Raw genomic sequence first — 22,884 nt, 5'->3', positions numbered from 1 at the left:
TTACAGGCTTGGTTTATACTCAAATCTCGCCCGTGCATCGTGAGCTTCAGCATGTAATACGACGATAAACCTATGAAGTAGGTGCGCGCTGTGGTAGCGTGGAATGAAGTCATGAGACGGCATGGGCAACGCGCCTTTATGCTGCATGCACTTGTCGCGCTGCTGTTGAAGTTGGCGTTGTAGCTGTGCAATCACCGCTTCTAAACCTTCCAGTCGCGCTCCCATCTCAGCACGAGTGTCACCGAATCGTTTCTCCATCGTTTCCAACTCCTGCAATTAACGATCGCTTAAAAAGTATACTAAATGCCTTTGAGAATACTCTGAGCACAGAAGAGCCTCTGTAGTGAGCTGCGACGTAAAGTTGGATGCAGTGCTACTGCATGTACTTCGTCAAGTGCTGAACTTTTTAAAGGAAAATCTACGGCTACAGTTTGCCTTCCCAAATAGCGCACAATGGCTGCTTCATGAGCGTTTTGAATCAGGAACAGATTATCCTCTTCCAGTTCCTGAAAAAGGCGAAGCGGTTCTTGCGGATCTTTAAAGTAAAGATCAATGCCAGTGACTGCCAACTTTTCGGCTGAATGCAGAGCCAGGCCACATTGCAGGAATGCATGGACACCCTTGGATAATCAGCGCATAGGCATACGTAAACACGCTCTTTCCCTACACTGAGTCACATGCGTAGGCATTCACGAGTTCGACAACGCAGAGCGTTTTGAAAGTGGCTGGACAAGCACAGCGATCTTCAACATTCCGGCTAGTTCTCATAAACACACAGCATTTACAGCTAGTGGCCAAGGTGGCCTGGTCCACTCACCATCGAACATATTTTCGAGGTCTGCCGCGGTCTTTAACTTTCCGTGTAGCTCCATTTTTTTTTTCTCGGCTCTCTCCTCCATTTCCTTTCGAGTAGATGCGCCTGAAGGTGTGAAAGTGGTAAACGCTCGACCTTTTGTTAAAAGCTCAATACGAACATAGATGCGAGAGAAAAATGGGGATTTGCAAGGGCAAATTTCGTGTCCATTTTCACGCTCATCGCGGTTTTTCTCTTATTTTTGCATGCTTGACTTTCGTTTGGGCCCGCGGTGGTAGGTTTCGTACCAGCTTTGGCCCCACGGAACTTCTTTTTCTCTAGTTCTTGAATTTTTTCACGGAGGTCCTCGTCAATGGTTTCGATGTCGGCGGTGTACTGTAGCTGCTGCTGCTGCAGCTGATTCTGGACCCACTGCTCTTTTTTCTTTTGGACACGCTCCTTAGTCCGCTCTTCTTGTTCCTTTATCCAATCCTATGAATATCAGTGAGCGCTACCGTACAGGGCATACTTGCTGCGCGATTCATTTCGTTTCATTCGACTGGCTAAGCTATATTCCGGTAGTCTTGTAGTGTAAAAACTAGGGCACATGTTGAGACATCCATGGTTCCAGATTCAGTCCGACTGCTCTTACCTGGGGAGTTATATGTTCTAGGAAGGATCTATACCTTGAGTATTCTTCAATTTTTTCCCGATTAGATGCAACGCGTGCCTTAGTAGCGTCGAGTTTCTGACGGAGTTGCCGGACTGCGACTGCTTTCTCGTGAGCAGCCCGCGCTGCTTCGTCAGCTTTCTGCGCCATCACAAAGTCATGGTAAGAAAGTGCGGCAATAAAAGAGCCAAATGCATAAGTAATTCATAACATGCACCAAGAGTGAAGCAGATCGTTTGCCCAGGCAGTGGCAGCGCTATTGCCGTTCATTGGGAGTTTCACTTATGCAGATTCACAGGAAGGCGCGTTCTCTTTGGAAACAGCCCCACATTTTGCGTTATACGGGTGTTTTGTTCGAGGAAAAGTTTTATGAACTCACGCGGATAGCTTCGTGGGCAGCTGCATCACTGCTCCTTAGAAACTCGTCAAATTTCTGTGCGTCCCTTGTTAGCATGCTTTCAGCTGTCTTAACAGCCTCTACCTTTTCAGCTGCTCGATCGTGGAGCTTAAGAATTTCTATTTTTGTCACAGGCAAAACATACGCAATCTCCGTAGGGAATCGAAGCTTGGAGTGCTACATTAGCTTGTCCGTTGGTCTTCTGCCTTTTGGAGTATCAGGATACGCTGAGTCTGCATTCAGCTAGACATACGAACCTGCCTTTCTAGTGTCTATTGCCATCTGAAGCAGAAACGCTTCTCTTGTCTTTTCCACTAGGGCGCGCGTTCCCCCACGTCTTTGTGCCCATTTGAGAGCCTTTTGAGCTTGGTTATCACCAGTTATTTGCTGCGCCGAGTCCCTGTTGTTTCCTGCCATAGAAACATCATCTTCTGCATCTGCATCTCCAGCAGTTCCACTACAATTTGAGCAGGCATGAGCATGAGAGTCATCGGTTGCTCTCCGTGTTTCATCTGTTTCCTCCTCTCCAGTAAGGAAATGGACCGATGAATCATTTGTAATGAGAATTTCTCTTTCTTCCAAGGTACTTTCTGGGGAGATTTTTTGGGGAGCTTGCGTACGTTGAGTCTCATTACTAACGGCGGCCTTCGCACGCAGAGTAACCAGTTCAGCAACCACGCGGACTAAGCTGGCCGGTACTACCAAACCGGTCCTGTGAGCTAATAATCAGGGCACCCTTTGCCACAGGTCAAGGAAAGGAACGTAACGTGCCTGCATTGCTTCCGAAGAAGAGGGTTTGCTCTTCACTTCCTGATGTGTAGCCGGCGGCAGGAAAGGCTTTCCAGTCACGAGCTGATTCAGTTGGGCACTCTAGGTGAGAAGGCCGCTTCAGCCTCATGAATAACAGTTTTCCATCCGTCACTTACAGGAGCGAATAGTGTATCCGATGCCCATTATTCAAAATCGAGTGAATTTGCTCTGCCTCTGCTGCGATACAACGCAGTTGGGTAGGTTGCTACCCCGCGCCTGCTCGACAATCATTCCGATCAAGCCGGTATTTTAGTGCTAAGCCTTTCTACAGCGCCTTTATAGAAGACTTAATAGCGCATGCTATGCATAAGTAGGAAAGGCACGGAATGCAATCTGGTTCATGCTTTACTCTCGTTGAGGTGTTGACTGCAACACCAGTTGTTAGCCATTAGTCTCCCTGTGGAGAGCAAACGGATCTCATATACTAGTTACGTTGGCTTGCAGGCATGCTCTTGGGGGTCGTCTTCGGGTTTCGAAACGTGATTGTGTTCTGCGCGATCAACTGGTGACCCCTGTCACCTGTAAAGCTGAACTCTGGAGGAATAATGGGGAAGAAGAGTCCCTACTCGGGATATGACCAGTATAATTTCCCAGCTATATATTTCTAAGCATTGCTACGCGCTGCTAAGCATCCGACTTTCAAAAAGTGTCTACAGCCTCGTCTACCAGGGGCTGTAACAGCATGCATCATGAGGGAGCGTCAACACACAACGAGCGTCCTGAAGAATAGCGGCTGGCCTCATCGCGTTGCACCACTTACAGTCGCTAATTCATTTCAGACCTATGTATCTAAAATCAAGTGGGTACCCCAGTTTTTGCTGAAGGAGCGAGAGCTGACGTGCGTCGCAGATTATCACACGCTTCACCTCCATGCGACGGCGTGCCAATGTTCTTGGGTCATTTACACAAGTAGAAGCTCTTAAAACTCTTCTAATAAGCAGTTCACTTTGCTTGATTTTAGTTTGAGTCGCTCCCAGGGGGAACCTTTGGATCATCGAGAGACACGCTGCACATGTTGCTACGGTCGGTTGATGTTTACTGCCAACCTGAAGGATACGAATTGAAATTTATGACTGAAACAGATAGTTGCTGACCCTCTAGGGAAGTTGTGGAATCTTATCGTTTTTCGAAGTGCGTCAGTTTCAGTTCTTCGCGCATTCTTTTGTAGTGGACGCGACACACAGTGCGGCAGCGATGTCATTCCCTTGAAAATATGTTCAGACTTACGATTATTCGTAGCGAAGTAACAGCTGGACAGCCATGGATTTTGAAAATCTTGGCGTTCGTCAACTCAACAGGGCAATGAGATAGCGCGATCACGAACCTATGCACTTCCTTACCTCAAAATTAGAAGGCTTTGCTGAGAGTGTTAACATTTCAGCAGAGTGGCGTGAAAACTGTAGACTATATCCTTTACTCAGGCAGAATGGAACCGGGTTCCCCAGCTTGACATCATGCAGCGTTGCAAGTATCTCTGCGGCCCTTCAGGAGAGGACCGTACTGAACCGCACTAATTTTGAAGTGGGAGAGGCAAACCACGCTACGAACTCCCGCAACAAGAAAGCCTTCCTGCGTGAATTTTCAGCAGCGCCACCGCACTTAGTCGTCTCATAAGCTGTTGATTCCTTCATTTTTGGCGGCTTACGGAAACTCTGAAAGGCAAAGCATACCAGCTTGCGCAGTGCTTCCTGATATTTCAAGATGAACGCCAAACAAGATCAAACAGATGTTAACAAAGCCGCTTTTAGAAAATACTTGGAAGATCATGGTGTCATTCGCCAGCTTACGCGCGTTCTTGTTGGACTTTATGAGACTTCTGAACGCCCGCTGAACGCACTTGACTACATCAAACGGCATTTAGGAGCTCCAACAGGTAAAATAAAACACCTTCAGTCTGGCACAAAGTTGCTTGCGGGAACTGCGGGAGTTTGTCTTAGTCCGGCGCCGAGTTTTATCCAGTCTTGTCTCTAGTGACGTGCGAGTGTAGGTGTAGAAGTAGATGCACTTCGGGCAGAAGTGCAGAATTTGACAAAGGAAAATGCTGCATTGAAGGCCAAGGTGGAATCTCTGCAACAGGAGGTGGCGCTTCTGCAACGTGAGCTCGCTGATTAGTTATGGAGGACAGCATTCGTGTGAGAGCCGTCCTGAACACCCTCCCCTGGAAGCTGACTCTCAAGCAATGCAGGAGTCTAATGATTTATACTGCGGCTAAAAGCTGGCTTGCTCCTGCTAGCTTACAAATACACTGATTTCGTCTCCCTCGCCTCAGTGCTTTCCAGAACTGTTACAACCGATTTAGGTTGCGCTGCAATCGCCTTCAAACCCATCGAATTCACATCTAGTGCTGCGGCTTCATGATGAGCACGTTGCAGTTTTAGAGCCATACATGCGCGGTGAAAGTGGGCAACGGACTTCGCATACACAGCTCGCGTCATGTGGTGAGCGCCTAGAAAACACTTGTCTGAATGTTAAGCCTAATGAAAGGTGCGGGCTTTCGCGAAAGCATAAAAACGGTCCAGTGTACTTATAATCGAGACAGCTATGCTTCTTAGTCTTTACAAGCTGCCCCACGATTTCAGATCGGCGTGCAGAGTGCGTAGGATTATGCTTCACAACAGCACCTCCTGAGGTATTAACAGCTACGGCAAAGTATTTTGATGGAAACACTCTCCGTCAGAGGCGCCTGACAGAATAAAACTAGTAGACACGTAACGAATCCGTCGGCTAGCTAGCTTTGGGAGCATGTGTTCTGTTCGTGAACAAAATGAGCGGAAGTTCTTGATAACATGTCCAAGCATTGACATAATTTGATGATGGTGCCTTGTCCCAGCGGAAAGGGACTGCACCTATTCATTTCTGTCAGCCAATAGGCATCTACCGTTAAATTTTGTGGATATGCAGCACACGCGCGGAGCGCACTAGATGAGTTTCCTAAGATATCGTCTCTAACTCCTTTCAGCTAAAATAGTCTGTCTGAAAACTCCAGACCCTTGCACGCGGACACAATGATGGCTCTGATACCCCGACTATATCTTACTATTTTATCTGGAAAATAACGAAAATCACTGCGCCTTCTGCCAGCTTTACAATTCGCTCTAAAGTATCAAACGATGCGGTACGGAAAATAGGCACAATGCGAGACGGTAAGCGCTGCCTACACCTGGCAGTTTTCCGTATCGTTTGCAACTTGGCCGTGTAACAAACGAGACCAGTGCTGAATTTCCTCTGGCCCTTACGGTTCTGTCTTAGACTACCTAAGCTTGGGACCTGTAGGGGTGCTTTCAAAGGAATAACATTGGATATACCGCTGGGACAGCGGGCACTAGATATGACGCACCTTTATGGGTTGGCTCTGGAACGCTACGTAAGAACACAGCCTTAGTGCATGACAGGATGTACAGGGGAAAAAGAATCTGCTTTTTAACAAATTAGGTCGTCGTTTAGCCTATTTGATCCGCAGCTATCAACGAGTGTCTCCAGCCATTCCACACTGCGCAGAGCTTTTCTCTGTGAAGTACCTTTCAGCTGAGACTGCACCTGTTGTAATGAAAGCCAGACTGTTTCGGCCTTCAGGCCTTTACAGCACATCCCCATATCCCCTTTTCTTTTTCTTCTGTTGTTCATTACATAAGAAGTGTTGATCCGTACAATCACTTTCTAACGTTTCCTCTACCTACGAAGATTGTAGCGGTACTCTTCTGCCGGCTGCTTACAAGTATCAAGTCCTCTCTGCTGAGAAAGATCCGTTTTGGTAGGCAACCACAATGACCTGCACGTGCTTTACGTTTTCTACGTCTTTCCTTTTAAAAGCAGTTGCTGGCTACGCAGTGTCCTATTAACACTTTCATGCTCGTTGCAACTGGGCGCCAACTAAAGCCTGGACCACCAACCAACCTAGGAGCTCGCATTCACGTGCAGTCCCCACAAAACGCAATGAGGGCATTACGACTCGAGTGGCCTCGGATTTTTTGTTGGCTGTCTTCCTGTCTAGCGTGAAAAGCAGGCAAACGGAAGCCATATCGCCAACAAAAGTAGGGGCAGTTTCATGACATGCTGGCCAAGTAAACTGCTAGAAAATGCTTTTTGTTCCGCTGCTCCCCAGGTGTGGCGCTGGGGCCACAAGCCTGTAGACAAATTCAGTGAAGCGACAGCAGCCATTTGCAAAAACGTTCGTATGACATGACTCTTTACAGCACAGTTGCCTGTGCTTTTTGTATGACGCTTCATAGGTAGTTGCGTTACCTACTGACTGACTGTGATTTAAACCTACCAAGTTCGAAAAAGCTCACCAGAACCTTCTGTACGACCGTATTTATTTACCTACACAATTCAACAGTTAATGATCATTTTTGCTCTACAACCACATCAGGTAAACCTAGGATACGTGTTCAAACTACAAGAAGATTGAAACTAAATTAGACGAAGCAATCGATTAGTCGTTTGGCTCAATGCAATCTGCCACAAGCGTCCAGTGCCACCACTGGTTCAGGTGACCCCTGTCCAGCTTCCGCAGATATGGAAACTCACTTAGCTAGCAAAATATTTGTACAAAAGTAAAATCAAAACAACACTATATTGAGCAGAACTCACAGTTGATGCAGCAGTAGCTCAGCGGGTCACCTGAAGCCCCACCCCCTGTATGTGGCTGCACTTAGCTGAAATATAACGAGCGATCCCAATAATCTGGACCGCATTAGCAGAACTTGCACTTTTACAAGCTCTATAGGGACAAGTAGAGACTTTCCAGTTCGCAGATTCGGCAGCTACGGAGCCCGAGCATTCTAGCATCAGGACTGGACGCAGAGAGGGAAGGTGGATGTAGGCGCAACGCTTACAGGGCCGTAACAGGAATAATGGCCTGCAATGATGCTGAAGCTTACCTTAGCCTGCATAACCAGTAGGCGAAGAGGGACGCTGCGCCAGGGAATTTCGTTGAGCCCGTCACATCACGTATTGCTAAGATTGGGAATGCGGCGGACACGGAGGAGCCACAGAGTTACTTCTGCTTCTAGGCCCCGTATGGCGACATTGCGTTCTGTGTGAAAGTTCGGAACACAAGCCCGGGGACAGTGTCCAGCACTACTGCATTTCCCATGGTTCCTGGCGAAGGCCTGATGAGGGTGCGCAACTTTGGGCTTTCCCAGATTACAGTGTGAATTCTACGCAGCGCATCCTTTGAAATCAAGACCCCGCTAAGCTGTCTTAATATTAGAGGCAACGTGATGGGGATCCCCGACATATCAAAAACGCAAATGAGGCTCAGATGGACTGTCATCCAGCTGGCTCTGTTCCTGCTAATACCCATTGATGCCCAAGCGAAAGGCCATGCTGCGAGCCCAACCTTTAGTTCTGCAGTTCCTATACCGGCAATGCGCATGACTGAAGAGAATAGTACAGCAGTTGGCCAGTGTGGAATTGTGCTTCCTGAAACCTTCGCTACTCAAAAAGTTGAGCAGAATAGGCACCGGCAACTTTGCTTTGCGCTGCAAAACTACGGATTTCTCACGAGATACGTGCGTCATAAACAGGAGAAAACGTCGTCGTGGGGTGGCGACTGCTGCCTACTGCTAGTGTTTTGCGGACATGATTGCCACCGTCTATACGGACATCCCCAACAGACTCCAGCGGCTACAAACGTTATCTCAGAAGTAGCAGCTCTCTTAGCAGGCAAAACTGTAAATCAGCAACCTCTTAATGGAGGAACTGGGTTCTCTTCCCAAAGCAAGGTTACTGCACATCAGGGTTCGGACACTGTAGAGCAAGAAGGCGAACTGCCGCAACATAGTCTAATTGTGTCGAAGGTTGACACTGCAAAAAGGGGTGAAGTCCCGCTTTCACCGTCAAATGGAAGCCCGGAACAAACGGTAGTGTCAAAAACGCATTTGCGTGATAAACATCAACGGCAAGGCCACTGCAGAAGACACTTCATGTCTCACACAACGCGTGCAAATTGTATAGGTGTCTACTCCATAGAATTTGAAGCACAAAATCAAAGTTTCGGCAGATTTTTCGCCCGTTTGGCCCTTCTGCTTGGAGCTGCAGATATTGAAGCAGTTGTTGATATCGAACGAGAGCTCCAACAGTACATTCGCGCAAAAGAGTTGAGGGCTCTACGGGGCCCCGCCCTCGCATCATCGCGACAGCCTGGACGCACCATGACGGCTTCAGCAAATTCCAGCCTTCTGCTGCCTCAACAAAGTTCAGAAGCACCTAAGGAAAAACCAACAAGCTCTTCATTCTCTGCGCATACGTTAAACAACGACTTGAGAATCGTGCTGGAGCCGTTGCGCTCAGACGAGAGCCAAGTCGGCGGGACAGATAATGTGCATTTCGGCACCTCAGCTCAAACTATACAGATATCTATCCCTTCGAATTTCAGGGCTCGAGTTGCTTCGGATGGTGCATCTGGCATGTCAGTGGCTCATCCGAGGCGACTTCGCGGGGGCAGCTCCAGGGGACGTATTAGCTCGCCAACTGGTGACAGCCGTAAGGCTGGCGCTGCAAGTGCTCCCATCAATTCGGCCGCGTACTGCAAGGCTGTTTCAGCATTCATGTCACAAAAGGCTGAATTGCAGTGGCTACAGGAACATATCTTTTTTCTGCCCCACCGACCATGATTGAACAAAACCACAGGGCGATTTGCGGGGTTGTAATCGGGAGAGCTCAAATAATAGCTCCGCAGCCCCTCGCATGCCCTATCATAACTCAATGTGCCACAAAAGTTGACATTTTCCACAGGAATCTAATGAATGCTTCAGCAAGACTGAATGCACGTTTGCAGGACATTGTAGTTTGTGCACGCATTTTTAGTCCTAACACAGCCCTTCAGCCGAAGTCGTGTGCTTGCATGCCTAGCCTAAGTGTACGGAATGGAAGTTCTTTAGTCATTCTAGATTATGTAATAGTGTGTTGCAGTCTGAAGCCTATAATAAGTGAGTAATATTTAGAAGTGCAAATGCCCAATATTATACATGTGCCAGAAATTTGCGGAGGCGAACCCGAGTAATGGACCTCGGATATGGGAAATTAGGAAAGCGGCCGCTGGCAGGTGATGCCAAGTGGTCCCTGAGTACAAAACCCTGTAAAATGCGAAAAAGGCACTTGTTCCAACTGCATTGCATCTATAATTTTCCAGATATTGATAAATTGAGCAACTATGCAAGCTTCTGACCCTCAGTCCACTACTTTGCTGAATAGAGGGTACAAGAGGGATGGCTCCGAAGGTCTATTTAGCCAGGAGGCTCCAGCCTCGCGCGCCATGCTACTGACTAGTGAATCGTTTAATCCTCTCGGCAAAACTGAGCATGTAACAGAAGTGGTTACAAGCAGAGGCACTTGCACCGAATCATCGAACGCCAGCGTGATTTCCTCCCGGACCTAATCTCGGTCAACGTATAACCTGCTCCATGCAAACTTTCTTCCGGCATTTCAGTCGGCGAATATTTCGTAATATTAAGTGTACTGCTCTACATGAGAAACCGCCAGAACTGGCTGACAATTTGCTCTCCACCAGTACAATATCTATTGTGGAACAACGTGGATAAACACAAATGTAATACAGCAGTCAGGAGGAAGCTGCATTCTGACAGCAACTACTCTTTCAGCGCAAGTGGCATCAGAGTAGCCAAGCAAAACAAATACATGGCACAGTTGTGCCCACTATTCTGCGGTACTTGCAAAGCAGTTTCCTGCCAGGTGACGTTCGTGTTTCAAAGCCTCATAGAGTTAAGATGCCATAGCTTTAGCTCCGGTGTCCACTAACTTCACACTAACGTCGTGAGCAGTACGAGCTGGACTTCATCACGCCTGCACTTCAGTTCCGGAGGCTAACTTTGCAGTGAGCTGCAGAATTTGTCGTGTATGCTCACCGTGAGTGAGTCCCTCGCTGGAAGCTAAATGGTATCGTTTCTCCTTTCGGAAGCGCTATTAAAGAATGGCAGAATTGACAGCGAGTCATAAGCGACAGGAATCTCACCACTACGTTGGAAAAGGCTGTTGCTTTCTAGAAAGCAGCTTCCAGCATCTCTCCTATTACGTATTAAAAATCACCTCTTACTGTTTTGAGCAGGATCTCTCACTAGAGATCCTGAGTGTATAACGTACCGCAGCCTGACAGCGCAGGAGCAACAACTGCGGTAAAATGCCGGAATTAAGATAGCCTATGCTCAATCTAATTCTCAACGCATATGGGGATAGATATAAAAAGACGCCAGATCGTGAAGGCTCGCGGCCAACTAAAGTCATGAGCAGTGAGTGGGGAGCAACTAGCAGCCTCTAGAATGGGAAGTGGCCTTAGAATTCTGTATCTCGACATCCAACCACAAAAGGCAGAAACTGTACAGCTAATGGCCAGCCACGACCAGAGATAATACCATTCCATTTAACGCCCAGTGCTTTTATCTTTTCCCCAAACAGCACTGTATGACCTGCTTGTACGATGTGCAACACAGCACCTCGGAAGTATTCATCGTCACTACTCATCTATTTTGCTTAAGCTTCTCAAAGGACGCTTGTTTATGCACACTGTGGGGTGCACTACTCATGTTGTATCATGCCAAGCACCATGGCAAATGCTGTGGAGACGGAAGCTGGGTATTAAGTTCCCCGAGAAACCGAAGAAACACGTAGGTGCGCTGCCAACCTAAAATAGAACCCGTTTGATTCTATGAATACGGGAAAAATTGTTTGAAGACGGGAGAAACCAAGTGCATGCTTTGCTGCGGGGACTCTTGCCGCTGGTTTGATTCATGGTGGAAAAAAGAGAAACTCTTCGCTTGTACACTCTCACTACTCGCCTACTATTGTTGTCTTCGCTTTATAGCTTGATTCATGTGTCCTTGCACAGCAGTGTGTTAGTAACTCCGAGCAGAAGCAATGCTTCCGCATTGCCAACCGCTCGTCTTGAGCTGCCTCATCGAGCAGCTCCATTAGATGGCGCTTCTTTTCTTCACTATATATTGAAAGCAAATAGAAGACAATGAGACCGGTAGTGCAACTGTCGATGACCCCATCCGCGGGAAGACCACTGGATAATAAACTTCCAAACTGCTCAGCCTGATCCATTGGCACCTTGCTGGAGCGCCAGCCATGCAACGTCGCGTTGCAGTCTGAATACCTCCGCACATTTTTTTGCCCTCAGATGTAACCTTCAGGATTTGATTCTCTCTCCGTCATGAAAAGTAGAAGATAACCGGCTAACCCGTTCTGTATCTACCGCGTCGAAGCATCTTCGAGTTCATCTATTGCTTGAGGCCGTTCTGCTCAAGCGCGATTCAGAGAGTGTGCTCTGACGCGGCACTGCTCCTGTCTTCTTTGCTCTTTAAAAGGTGAAATAGTAAGGACTACCGTATTTAAAAAGCCTCCACATTTACACCGGAGCACCATCCGTCGAGACTCGACCTGGTACTGGTGACTCGAGGTTGACGCGGGCGAGCATTCTTCGAAGGCGGGGGTTCTTGGTGTACTGGATCGACACTGGCTGCTAAGTCAGGCGCATTCACGCGATTAGTTAGGATGCGTTGCGTTTGAGCGCTCCTTTGACTAATCACGTTCACAAGGCAGGCGGCGGGGGAGGAGTGGGATAGGCTGCGTGGTTGCCCTGTGTAGGCACCTACACTGCTTTAAGCTTCTTCCGTATTCATGGTTGCTGGCGAATATTTAGTGCTGAGAGGATATTTAGCTCTTGGATAAGGGGTGTTATAGTGGGTGCAGTGGGCTTGCAGAACCACACCTATACAAACGGCTTCGATGTGGCAACCATCACGGGGGTGCTCATACATACCGACTTAGTGGCAAATGTCAATGGTGGGCAGAACACATTAAAGTATAGCAGGGATGGCGGATTTCACGCCGGAAGAGCAGTTTTCGCTGCTCAGTCAACAGCTCCTACTGCTGAACCAAATTCCTGCACAAGATGATCCTATCAATCCTTTGGAAGCAGCTATGGGCGGCCGTCAGAGCCCAAAAGAGATTGTCAGCACTCCAATGCCGCCACACAGTCTCCGCAGTGAAGGTAGGGGAACCTTAGCGGATGCTTCAGTGTCCAAGGGAGGTTTATTGAGTGAAACCGCTCCAGTGAATTCTCAGGCACTTCCTTCATTGGTATCGCAAGACGCAACAAGTGCTTCCAAGACTCAGCGGCTGCAATTTATGCAAATGGCTTTAATAGAGCATCAACACCAACTGCTGCGTCAACAACAGCATCTACAGCAGCAGCAGCGGCTGCTCCTCCAGAAGTCTCAGGAACGCAATGTTGCACCGCACAGCTTGGCTCAGCTTTTTGTCGACCTTCGTGAAGCCCGCCAACATCGGAATTTGCAGACGCAGCAGCGTTGTGACCAAGATGTGCCGTCTCGGAAATCTGAAGGACGCGTACTAAGTACAGGCTCGCGTCACATTTTCAGCCAGGCGTCTGGTGTTGGGGCTGAAGTTCACGTACCGAAGCATCACGGCTTTTTCGAGAGTTCGTTTGGTACGGGTGTGCAGGTTGAAGGGAAGCCTTCGGGACATGCGCGAGAAGCAGACCCGCCTTTGAAGCCCCGCCATGTAGAAGAACAGTCATTACAACAGAAAGGGGAGCGGCCATCGAGGGTAGCTGGACAGGGATTGTCCGACAGGAGGAGAATGCTCCGCAGCGCTGGACTCCTTGACACCCGCACTGTGCTAAGCTGTACGCTCAGCGCTCTCCGCTTCGGCAGCAAGAATTTTACAGCGCATTCAAGTGAGAAAAACGACGACAGCTCTTTCGGAGGATCCAACGACAACAGCGTGCGAATGGCGAGCAAAGATAGATCCAAAAGTGACTATAAGACTACGTGTTACGAAGGAGTTCATTCTGCACTAGGTGCGTCTCCTTGGGAATCTGCGAGCCTTCCGTATGGGCCAGCTGGAGGGAGGGTGGTGCAGGTTCACGAGGAGCCCTTACCCCTCTCTGTTCTTTGCGCCAATGTTTCTCCCTCATCTTTGTGGAAGCACTGCCTGCGGGTAACTCTTCATGCGAGGCGGTGTGCTATCCGGACACGCCGATATTGGAAGGCCGTGATACCACTGTTCCCTAGGCGCAGTACATATTCAGTAGCAGCTGTATTGTCAGATGATGATCTTCAGAAGTATACCAGCATTGGGCCTCGTAGTGCTCCATTGCGTGACAGCAGAGTTGCTCTTGATAGTTGGGTCCCGCCTAAAGAGCCGTTTTGTGACCCCGGGCTTTATTGTGTTACTGAAGAGGGCGGTGCAGTTCTTGCAGCCTGGGCTGTTGCTGTTGATAGCCGCGGGCGTCTGCGGCGCTGTGCAGCACCAGTTTACACTGTTGCGAAGGGGCCGGCTGAGGAAGAAGCTTCCACCAAAAGAAAGCGGTCGACACTTCAGGAGAACGTGCCTGGGTATTCCGCGGCAGAGAATGCTTGGGGAGTGTTTCTAGGGGATTCGGCACACGTTGGATCTGAAGCGTTATTGACTTTGGAAAAGTGGTATCTACAGGTGGCAAATGAGCCTTTAACAGAGCAACATATTAGGAGTTTTACACTGGGTAAGTCTTTTTGCACATAGAATAAGGCACTCTGGGCCAAATGCCTGTTAAATGGCTGAGTTGTGCATCTGGCCACAGGCTTGTGTGTAGTAGTTACTGGCCTTCCCGTATCGTACTAGGGGATTCATCGTCTGAATATTGTTCTAGTTACTGTGTTTCGAACCCCTAATGCTTGGACAGTTTGGGATTTGAAGTGCGGTTCACGGTGCGAAGGAACTTTTTGTAGAGTGTAACGAGCTTTGGTGCCTTTCCACCGTAAAAGGTAAGTTATTCTTGGTTTTGGGGTGTTTCCTTGTTGTCATCTGCAGCGGAGTACGCGTCCGTGTTTAGCGATTATGCAGAGTCGCTAGTGAACGCTTTGCAAAGACTTGTCGAGATGCGACATGGGTCGTCTTGTGTAAACAAAGTTGCTGAAAGCTGTGGGTGCGACTGTGATATATGCGGTGGCCAGCCATGCCGTGTGAGATTAGCCTGGAGGCAGCATATGATGGCTTTCGAGGTCGCTGTGGACAAAACTGCTGCGGAAGTGTCTCGTTCAGGTGAGCAGAGGGGACGGTGTTCTTCTCTGCAGAAGGATCATTTGCTACGTAAATTATTCTGCGTGTATGTTGCACTGAGGTGGTCCTAGCTCGCAAGCCTTCACGTTTGAATGAATGCGCAGATTCTTCTGGAGAGGAGTCAGTTGGTCAGGGAACGCATGGAAGTGCGCGGAGCCGTCCAGTCGATGCGTCTCGGCACAACAAAGGTGGCTGGGAGTGGTGCCGCAAGTGCCAGTTTGGGTGCCGCATGCAATTTCGCTTGATTCTTCACGAGCTGTATCAGCCAATGTCTTTGACGAAGTCAGGATTGCGCAGCGCGCTTTCCCAGTTGTTGATGAGGTTGCGGCGGTATGTAACATTGTCTTCTCTTGCCGTCAAATTCCTTATGCAGCGCATACGAGAAATACAGCTTTTGCCCGTCCGCGATGATGGAACACGGGCTTCCCCTGTTGAAGCAAGTGAACGGGAGGAGGAGGGTGAGAATTTGCATTGTTACGATTGGGCCACTCGGGACTGGGCCCAAGCATGCTGGCAGCGGAGGCAACGTAGTAATAAAGGTGACATTGCCGACTCCGTGGTCACCAGCAGCGATCTCAACAGGAGCGTTGCAAGGCTTTCTATGCTATCAGCGTCGCTGATGGAGCCTCTTGCATCCGCTGTTACGGGCGGCAAGGAGCCAGCTCCTCCTGCCGATGACCGGGAGTTGTGCACTGGCGCGCTTTGGTTAACGGAAGTGGAGAAACCAATGGTGAAGACTGGCATCGCAGTTGAAGAATTGCAGTCGCTGGCTGGGGATGCATCACGACAACATTGCACCACTTCATTAGCTGGTCCCGAAGCTCGTTTATCACGAACCCCTGCAGCATCAGATCTTATGAGCCTTCATGATTACCAGGATGAAGGAGCCCGGAGCCCTCACTTTAGCTATCCTGTTTCGATCGCGTCATCTCAAGTTCCTTCTGCTTGCAGTACTCCTCCACGGCAGTCCAGCCGTCCCCGGCTAGGTCGGTTGTTTGCCTTGCCGCGAAGTGTGCAAACGCAGCAACCAGGGGGTGATGGGGCTCCTGGATGTATGCCATCGGGACCTTCACAGGAATGTGAACTCCACATTCACTGTGATGGGACAGGAAAGATGTCAAGAGGCCGAGTCACTGAGAGTAAGATACAGGAGCTATTAGTTGCAATATGGAGCTTAAGGAAGCGATGCGGAGGTTTTTTCGCGAGACTTCGTGAGGTAGTTGATTTCTGTGCATACAGAATAAGAGATTTTTGCACATTACCTTCATATGTCCAGTAGCTGTTGTTTGTGGGGGCTCAGGAGATGAATTGTCCCGTCCAGGCAACGAGGCAGATCGTTTCGGAGGAGACGGATTGGATTCTTCTCCTAGAAGACTTCGTCGTATGCAGAGGGGTCGTTTAACTGCAGAGGGCCACCAGACAACATCGGGGCGCCGTGTGGAAATACCTCGACGACTTGTGCCGCTAGTGCCGTGGTGGTGGGAAGACTACATAAAGACTGGGGCAGCTCAGAATGCACAAAATACGCGCTCGAAGAAAGGAAGAGGCGGGGAGGGCGCTTCTGACAGTTCGTCAGTAAATTCGACAATTTCACTGGAAGCGGCACCTCATCTCTTCCGGATTCCTTGCGAAAGACTATCGGCCCCGTCGCAGCCGGAGGTGAAGCCACGCCCTTGGCAGGATAGTGAATCGACTACAGGGGCTATGCTGGCACGGTTTTCTGAGGCTGTTGACAGCGGGAGTCGAGTGGAGGCACGAACTGGGTCGCAAGAGGGGAGTGGGTTGCCAGGAGGTCACAGTTTAGATCTTTCTGTTGACTTAATTCATGCAGCTGCTGAGCTTGTCGACAGCATACAGAGCTGGCCAGTTGAATTTAGTGCTAACTCGAGTAGCGCCCTTCATAAGCCGTCTCGAAGCCGCGGCTTCGTGTCTTCCGAAGGGGGTGATGGACCAGTTGCGGAGTCTTCTATGCCAGGTTCTGAAGCAACAGCCGCGTTTACACCAGCAGGTAGAAAGGCGAAACACATGAAGGGCAATGAAGCAATCACATCACAAGTGCTGGAGCCCAGCAGCAGTGGGGGCATGTTGACGTTCGTTTCGTCAGTTTTAGCTGCACCCACGGACAGTGATGTAGGTAGTCTCCGCGGATTTGAGTTGTTGCAAGGTGCGGTGCACGTTTTGTTCGGCTCCAGAAGCCTTTCATCAGGGTTGCTGCAGAAGGATTTGGAGTTCCCATGTGAAACTTCTTCCGACCGTACGTCCATAAGCCTGCAAGCGTTTTTCAATTTAAGCGGGAGGAACCACTGCCAAGCACAGTCGTGAATTCTAGGACAGCTCTTGTTTCCGCAGGCGTTAAGCATCTTCCCTGGTCTGCGGAATTTGTTTGATTGCAGTTGCAGACCCTTGTCAAGGCTGTGACCGTTTTGGGCATTTTGCCGTTCCAGGAGGTCCTAAGGCTGCGAGCAGTGACTCTGTGGTGGAGTTAGACAAGCGTGGTGTTACCGAGCCCGCATCAGAGTTTGCTGAGGGCAGCGGGCGTGTCCCGCCGCTGGATATCAATGCTAGCACTCCACTACTGCGCTCTCTTGCGGCATCATCAGCGCCCGCCGTCGATAGCACTCATGACCAGCTGCTGGTGGATGATTTTTACGTGCGGCCGTTGCTGAAAGGGCCCTTGCCGCACAGGGATGCTTGTGATCCTTTCGAAAGAGATTATACGGACGTCCAGATAAGATGTATGTATTTACTGGAATCCATAATCTACACCTACAACTGTGATGGCCAACCGTGGATATTCTGGTGTACGTAGGTGTTGGATGCTTTGCGAAAGCGTGGTAAGCCGCATTGAATAGCGATGCTGAGTAGTTCTGTGAAGAAAATTTTTGTGACATTTTATCGCAGTGAAACCGTTAAGAGCGTTTGGGCTATGGCAAGAACGCCACGGTCGTCACAGGCGCCGCTCATGGAGGCACTCTCCCCAGAGTGCTGGAAGCTCACCACGTGGTAATTCCCCAGCCCCACTTCGTTCGCAGGGAACAACTGGACTTAGTTTGAAAAAGCCACTTCAAGGAAACACAAGGTACGCTTGGCAATTGTATGTTAGTTCACCCAGTGGTGCAGTGGCATGGCCGATGTGCATTCATGTGCGAGTCTAAGCAGGATGTCCTGTGTCATTTCGCAGAGGAAGGGGTTTGGGAGCAATAGGAGAACGGACGGGAACTGTTCGGATTGGAGGTAGACGTGTGGTTGTTAGGACAGTTGATGACGGGTCTGGATGGGCATCTCGGGAACCAAGTGCGGGAGTCCTCTCTGACTTCTCTGTTTCCCGCTGCAGCATGTCAGTAGACTCGAGCCTGTCCAGCAGAGGAGTAAGCGTTTGTAGCAGGGCCACAAGTAATGCAGGGTCAGTTTCAGATGCTTCTGTTCAAGGCGGTGGTACCCCACAGAGTCCCAGTGCCCATGAAGGTGCACCACGGCATAGGAGAGGAAGAAGCCGGCCCCCTCCTGGTGGGCGAGGTTCCGGTGGTGGTAATTCTTCCGCGCCCACAGGTGTTTATCTTGATGTTGCACGAAAACTTTGGAGATGCCAGTGGAGAGAGAACGGCCGCTTCAAGACAAAGAGCTTCCCCCTCAATCAGTACAAAACACTGAAAGAAGCGCGACGGGCTTGTGTTGTGTTCCGATGCCTAATGGGGGGTTGGGAGGTACAGCCAGCATGGCTCGGCGATGATGAAGAGGCAGATATTGACACGTCAGGACAGCCGGAAAGCTTTAAAGATTCCACAACAGGCGACACTGGAAGTGGTGGTGCTAACCCAGCAGCCGTTGCTCCTTAATGCTTTTGTGAAGCGTTGGTAGGCGGTGGTTGAATTTTCAACGGAGGGCAACTATTATATTGTAGGAAATTTCCACTTTCTTTAAGTATTCAGCGAGCGACTAGCTGCGTACCGGTGTTTTTGCAGTGGATATTACTTCAAGCGGCATGTGCTTGTATTCTAGAGTTGCAAATCTCTCTAGCATCTGCTTGGGATCTTCCTCGCATATTTATTGCTGTGAAGGTCCGAAGTTTGCATGCACTACGGATTTGGAAACAAATCAGTATTTTTCAAATCAAAAACTCACGGAAAAAGCTCATCTGACACCTGCCTCGGTAGCGAAGAATGCTTCGCAGATGCCCGAAGTCGCTAACAAATCGACGCTGGGTAGTTTATCTACGGCCTTTTGGCTGGCGCGGCAGCGCGACGCGGAACCAGACCCACATATTGGATCATATGCTACAGTGTTCATTTCTACGAAGGAACTGCTGCGGTAAAACTGCGGGATCAGCGGTCCTTTCATCATAGAAAGCAAATGTGGCCACCATGACGGAGGGAGACCGTGGAACAACAAAACGGAATTCGCGTGACAGCACAGGACTAGTAGGGACGGACATGACGGAGGATGGGATTCTTTGTAGGCCTGCTGACGTCAACAATTGTTGCCGTGTTAGAGCCTTCGGCGTCCCAGTCCACACCAGTAGCTGTCGGCGCGGATATGTTGCAGTTTAGTAGGTCTCGGAGCGCATCTGGTTCATGTTCAACAAACACACTCGAGTCCGCGAGATGCTCGGGCTCTTCACAACTCGTGGAAGCCACGGACACGAGACGGCTACCTCCTGAAGAGTCAGCCCCTGCCCCGAGGAACACCATGCTGGCGGTGACCATATGTGCGAGTTCAGATGGGACCTCGGGGGCTTCGCAGTGGTTCCTCTGAGATGGCAGGAGACCCTCCTCGCAGTAAACTGGTTGTAACTGGTTTACAGTCTCTTCTTGGAGGGCTGCTGTCGACAGGGCGCAGGCGTGAGTCAGGAAGTCCACATAGGGCAAAGTCGCAGTGTCAGCTGACTCTTGTGGCAATTCCGCTCTCGTCATAGAGGGTGCAGCTTCTCGCTCCTTCGTTTCATATTCTGCCACCTGTGCCGGGGTAGTGCGTCGTTCTCCAGTATTTGGCGCAATCTGATTTCGTCTAGCAGCTGTTCGTAGGCGAGCTGTCCGCTGACGGCGAGTTGCCACACCAGCCATCGCCTTTCGCTGAGCGCTCCAATCATCGTCTTCATGGGAAGAGGGGACTGGTGCAGGCTGGCGGTTAGTTACTGTGGCTGTCCGGCGTTGGTAACGTCCTGCTACTTCCGCCTGTGGTGGCAGAGCTCTCAGGCCAGTAGCTAACGATGCTGCTATGCGCTCTTCTAACGTCACTGAACATGATTCCAGGACTTGCTCTGCATACAAATTTAGATGTATCTCTCCAGTTATCGGGTCAAGCTCTCCTCCCTGTAAGAGGACGGCTGCACATTCCGGATTAGACTTTGCGAATACCTTTAATCCCTCGACCAAATGAAAAGCTTCGTCTGCAAAGAGGGGCCACCCTTGGATCCGATTTCGCTCTTCAAGAGCCATCAGTCGGGCTCCGAAAAAGCCGAAGCGGCTCACAGGGAAGTGCTTCTGTACCTGCTTGTTCTGGTCGTTCTTCCAGTAGGAGATCCAGCGGATTTGGTTGTGGTCGAACGTAAGTCCCTGCACCCGCGGGGTGTTTCGAGCTAAGTTCTGGTAGACTTTGCGTTCGTGCAAAGGAAGACCCCTGCCAATTCGTGTTGGTCTAGACTTGAGTTCCTGGTCAGCTTGCATAGCGGCTGCGGGGAGAGTTTCGGTGGCGGGAAGGGGCCCATTTTCCTTAAGCGACATACTCGTTAGATGAAAATTGGCTTCTAGGGCTTTGGCTTTTTTGAAAGATACGTCTAGTGCCTTGCTTCCGTGTAGAGTTCGGATGGGAAGTTGGCGAGGAGGGGGGTTTTGAGCCTGACACGTACGTTATCCTGGAGTATTCAGGTTTTGCCTTTTAGCTCTTAAGTCGCTGTTGGAGGCAGGTCTTTCACGTAGCATATCTCAGAGCAAAGACAGCGACGAGCACGAGGAAGGCAGTAGATGCTCCCAGTTGACAGGAGTCCTTGTGGCTGACGGCGACTGGGTCGGCTGGGAGGGTTGAGCTCAAGAATAGTGTTAACGGAAAAAATCGGGGGACATACAGGAATATTGTTGAATTGAAGTAAGGATGCCGCAGTCACTGCCGACAGGCATCCACGAGCAGCTGCCTCATCTCTAGTGGGCAGCAACAACGTTTCCGACCAGCCAGCACTGTAGCGCCTACTTCAGTACATCCTACGGAATCAGAATATAGGCGAACTTAAAAAACAATTGTCTTCAAGTAAGAGAAGCCTAGCACTCAGTCTGGCCATGGTCCAACGATGGTCAAGCTAGCAGAGGCCGGCGGTGAGTGGAACTGTGAGCCAAAGCCACGCGAATGAAGAAACCGTAAGGCTGGGTTGTAGCTGGATGTGAGGCCCTAATAATTGAGTTTACTAGGTGAGACACGTTCAAAGCAGTAGCATGCCTCTAAATTCTTTCCATAGGGCCTTCAAACAACTATGGGGTCCATCTTCAGGAAAACGGAGACCGAGACCGCCCAAGTGCAGCGCAGCACTGGAATCCCACGATCGTTTAAAGTACAGGCTGTTCACTCAATATGCGTATCTAAAGTCAAAAGTCTATTCATTACATAGAGAAGAAAAGCGGGCCGAAGCTACAGAACATTGTCTCTGGCCATCCTACAGCACAGGCGGCATGTGGCTGCGCTCAGTCACTGAGGGCCAGTGTCGGCCATATTAAATCTACTGTAACCCAAATCGCCATATAGTGTGCAGCCTCAAAAAAAGAAAACACTTCAATTTTTAAATGTCTTGCAACAATTGACCTAAGCTGGTCGAATTTGCTCAATGCTAGCCGACACCAGAACCTGTCCCACTGCCGCCACAGCCTCGCCTCGCCTCATTAAATGCTCCTCCTCTAGGTGACGGACCTCTGACAACATACCGCATAATCTTCACATTTAGATGGTGGAAAATTTGGAGAGTCGGTAAAAATGTTTTGTGCGCTCCTCGCCGTGGCAGCACGGAGACCTTGCACGACACTCCGCCCACGCTCAGACACGGAGCGACTGATAAATTAGCCGATCCTAATTCTACGGAAAGTTCTTGCTCAGCCTAATGAGCGTATCGCTCTATTCAAAGAGCCCCTAACGAGTACGAGAACCACTCGCTGGTGTCTGGGACCTACTGACACTTTAAGGGACATAGCTACAAGGGAGGCTATGAAACCCAGAGAAATAAGACGGTGTTGGCTGAGTGTTTGTACACTACATGGAATTACCCGTTAGTGTTGATATATGGGCATGCACGCAGTGCGCACAGAGTTGCCAACACAGAGTTGCCAACGCGTGGTGCAGTTCCTCGCCTTCCTCCATGGACTGAAGCTGCTCTGTTACACACCCTACGAGGTAGGCTACTGAAGAAGGATGCTGACGATTATGTTCACTGTACCTCTGTACCATGCTTCCTGGTATCAGATAGTACTTTCGGAGAAGGGCATGTAGAAAACCATGACAGGGAGTCTAGGCGCTTCGTTGTGAAACTTTGCAGTACAGTAGAGTAATATGTGGTGCCTGTTTTCAGTGCATGCGGGACGTTAAATTCATACTGCAGAGTCAGTTTAGGCTGATACTTGTCGACGCTATCTGACAGTTGCGAAACATAGCCATGCAACGAACAACACCACGCGTTCGAGAAGCTGGTTCAACCCTGTCTTTGGGCCAGTGAAGCTACGGCCCTCGAAACATCGGCAGTGACGGTTAGTTTTCTCGTGCATCGGCCCACAAAGATGAATTCGTTAGTCTCCGACAGCAAACAACCCACTTCCTGCGTGAGACAGAACCGTTGCACAACGGAAGAATTGCAACTGGGCGAAGCAGGCGCACAACGGTTTACCACTGAGAAAAGTAGCTCAGCAGTGCATTATAAGCCGCAGCCGCTACATATTGATGGACGTCTACATCAGATTGCAGTTTCTTCTGGCTTCCTTGAATATTGCACTGAAGAAAAAGACAGCTTGCCACTGCACTGTTTTGCCGCCGAGACGATGCCCTGGTTCTGCTCCACGAGTCATTGAGTATGTAACAGCACCCACGTGAACTTGTACGAAGAATGCTAATACTGCAAACAAGCCACTTTACGTGATTTCTAGAAAAACATGGCCTCGCCAG

At 49.7% G+C, this 22,884-nt stretch overlaps 5 protein-coding genes across 5 annotated transcripts; 3 read left to right on the top strand and 2 right to left on the bottom strand.

Annotated features, from left to right (window-relative positions):
* Window positions 1–1,917, bottom strand: ETH_00013980 (Flagellar associated protein, related; the record flags this gene model as incomplete). The annotated part of the gene is made up of 6 exons (XM_013378100.1): window positions 1–270; window positions 423–577; window positions 818–919; window positions 1,102–1,285; window positions 1,446–1,604; window positions 1,843–1,917. 6 exons carry the CDS (start codon window positions 1,915–1,917, stop codon window positions 1–3), a joined length of 945 nt encoding a protein of 314 aa, XP_013233554.1.
* Window positions 1,918–4,371: 2,454 nt separating this feature from the next.
* On the top strand, window positions 4,372–4,782 carry ETH_00013975 (C-Myc binding protein, putative; the record flags this gene model as incomplete). The annotated part of the gene is made up of 2 exons (XM_013378099.1): window positions 4,372–4,543; window positions 4,658–4,782. 2 exons carry the CDS (start codon window positions 4,372–4,374, stop codon window positions 4,780–4,782), a joined length of 297 nt encoding a protein of 98 aa, XP_013233553.1.
* A 3,110-nt stretch (window positions 4,783–7,892) lies between these two features.
* On the top strand, window positions 7,893–9,287 carry ETH_00013970 (uncharacterized protein; the record flags this gene model as incomplete). Its single annotated transcript, XM_013378098.1, has 1 exon — window positions 7,893–9,287. One exon carries the CDS (start codon window positions 7,893–7,895, stop codon window positions 9,285–9,287), a length of 1,395 nt encoding a protein of 464 aa, XP_013233552.1.
* A 3,217-nt stretch (window positions 9,288–12,504) lies between these two features.
* Window positions 12,505–18,590, top strand: ETH_00013965 (uncharacterized protein; the record flags this gene model as incomplete). Its single annotated transcript, XM_013378097.1, has 7 exons — window positions 12,505–14,197; window positions 14,506–14,736; window positions 14,859–15,893; window positions 16,055–17,008; window positions 17,148–17,489; window positions 17,656–17,833; window positions 17,936–18,590. The coding sequence occupies 7 exons, from the start codon at window positions 12,505–12,507 to the stop codon at window positions 18,588–18,590; spliced, it is 5,088 nt and encodes a 1,695-aa protein (XP_013233551.1).
* Window positions 18,591–19,169: 579 nt separating this feature from the next.
* Window positions 19,170–20,474, bottom strand: ETH_00013960 (Chromosome III, complete sequence, related; the record flags this gene model as incomplete). Its single annotated transcript, XM_013378096.1, has 1 exon — window positions 19,170–20,474. One exon carries the CDS (start codon window positions 20,472–20,474, stop codon window positions 19,170–19,172), a length of 1,305 nt encoding a protein of 434 aa, XP_013233550.1.
* Between the last annotated feature and the right edge of the window lie 2,410 nt (window positions 20,475–22,884).

The sequence above is a fragment of the Eimeria tenella genome, genomic scaffold, assembly GCF_000499545.2.
Source record: "Eimeria tenella Houghton genomic scaffold, Eth_scaff73, whole genome shotgun sequence".
Classification (NCBI taxonomy): Eukaryota; Apicomplexa; class Conoidasida; order Eucoccidiorida; family Eimeriidae; genus Eimeria; species Eimeria tenella.
Note: the sequence above shows the minus strand (reverse complement) of the source record. Positions and strands in the feature narration are given on the sequence as shown.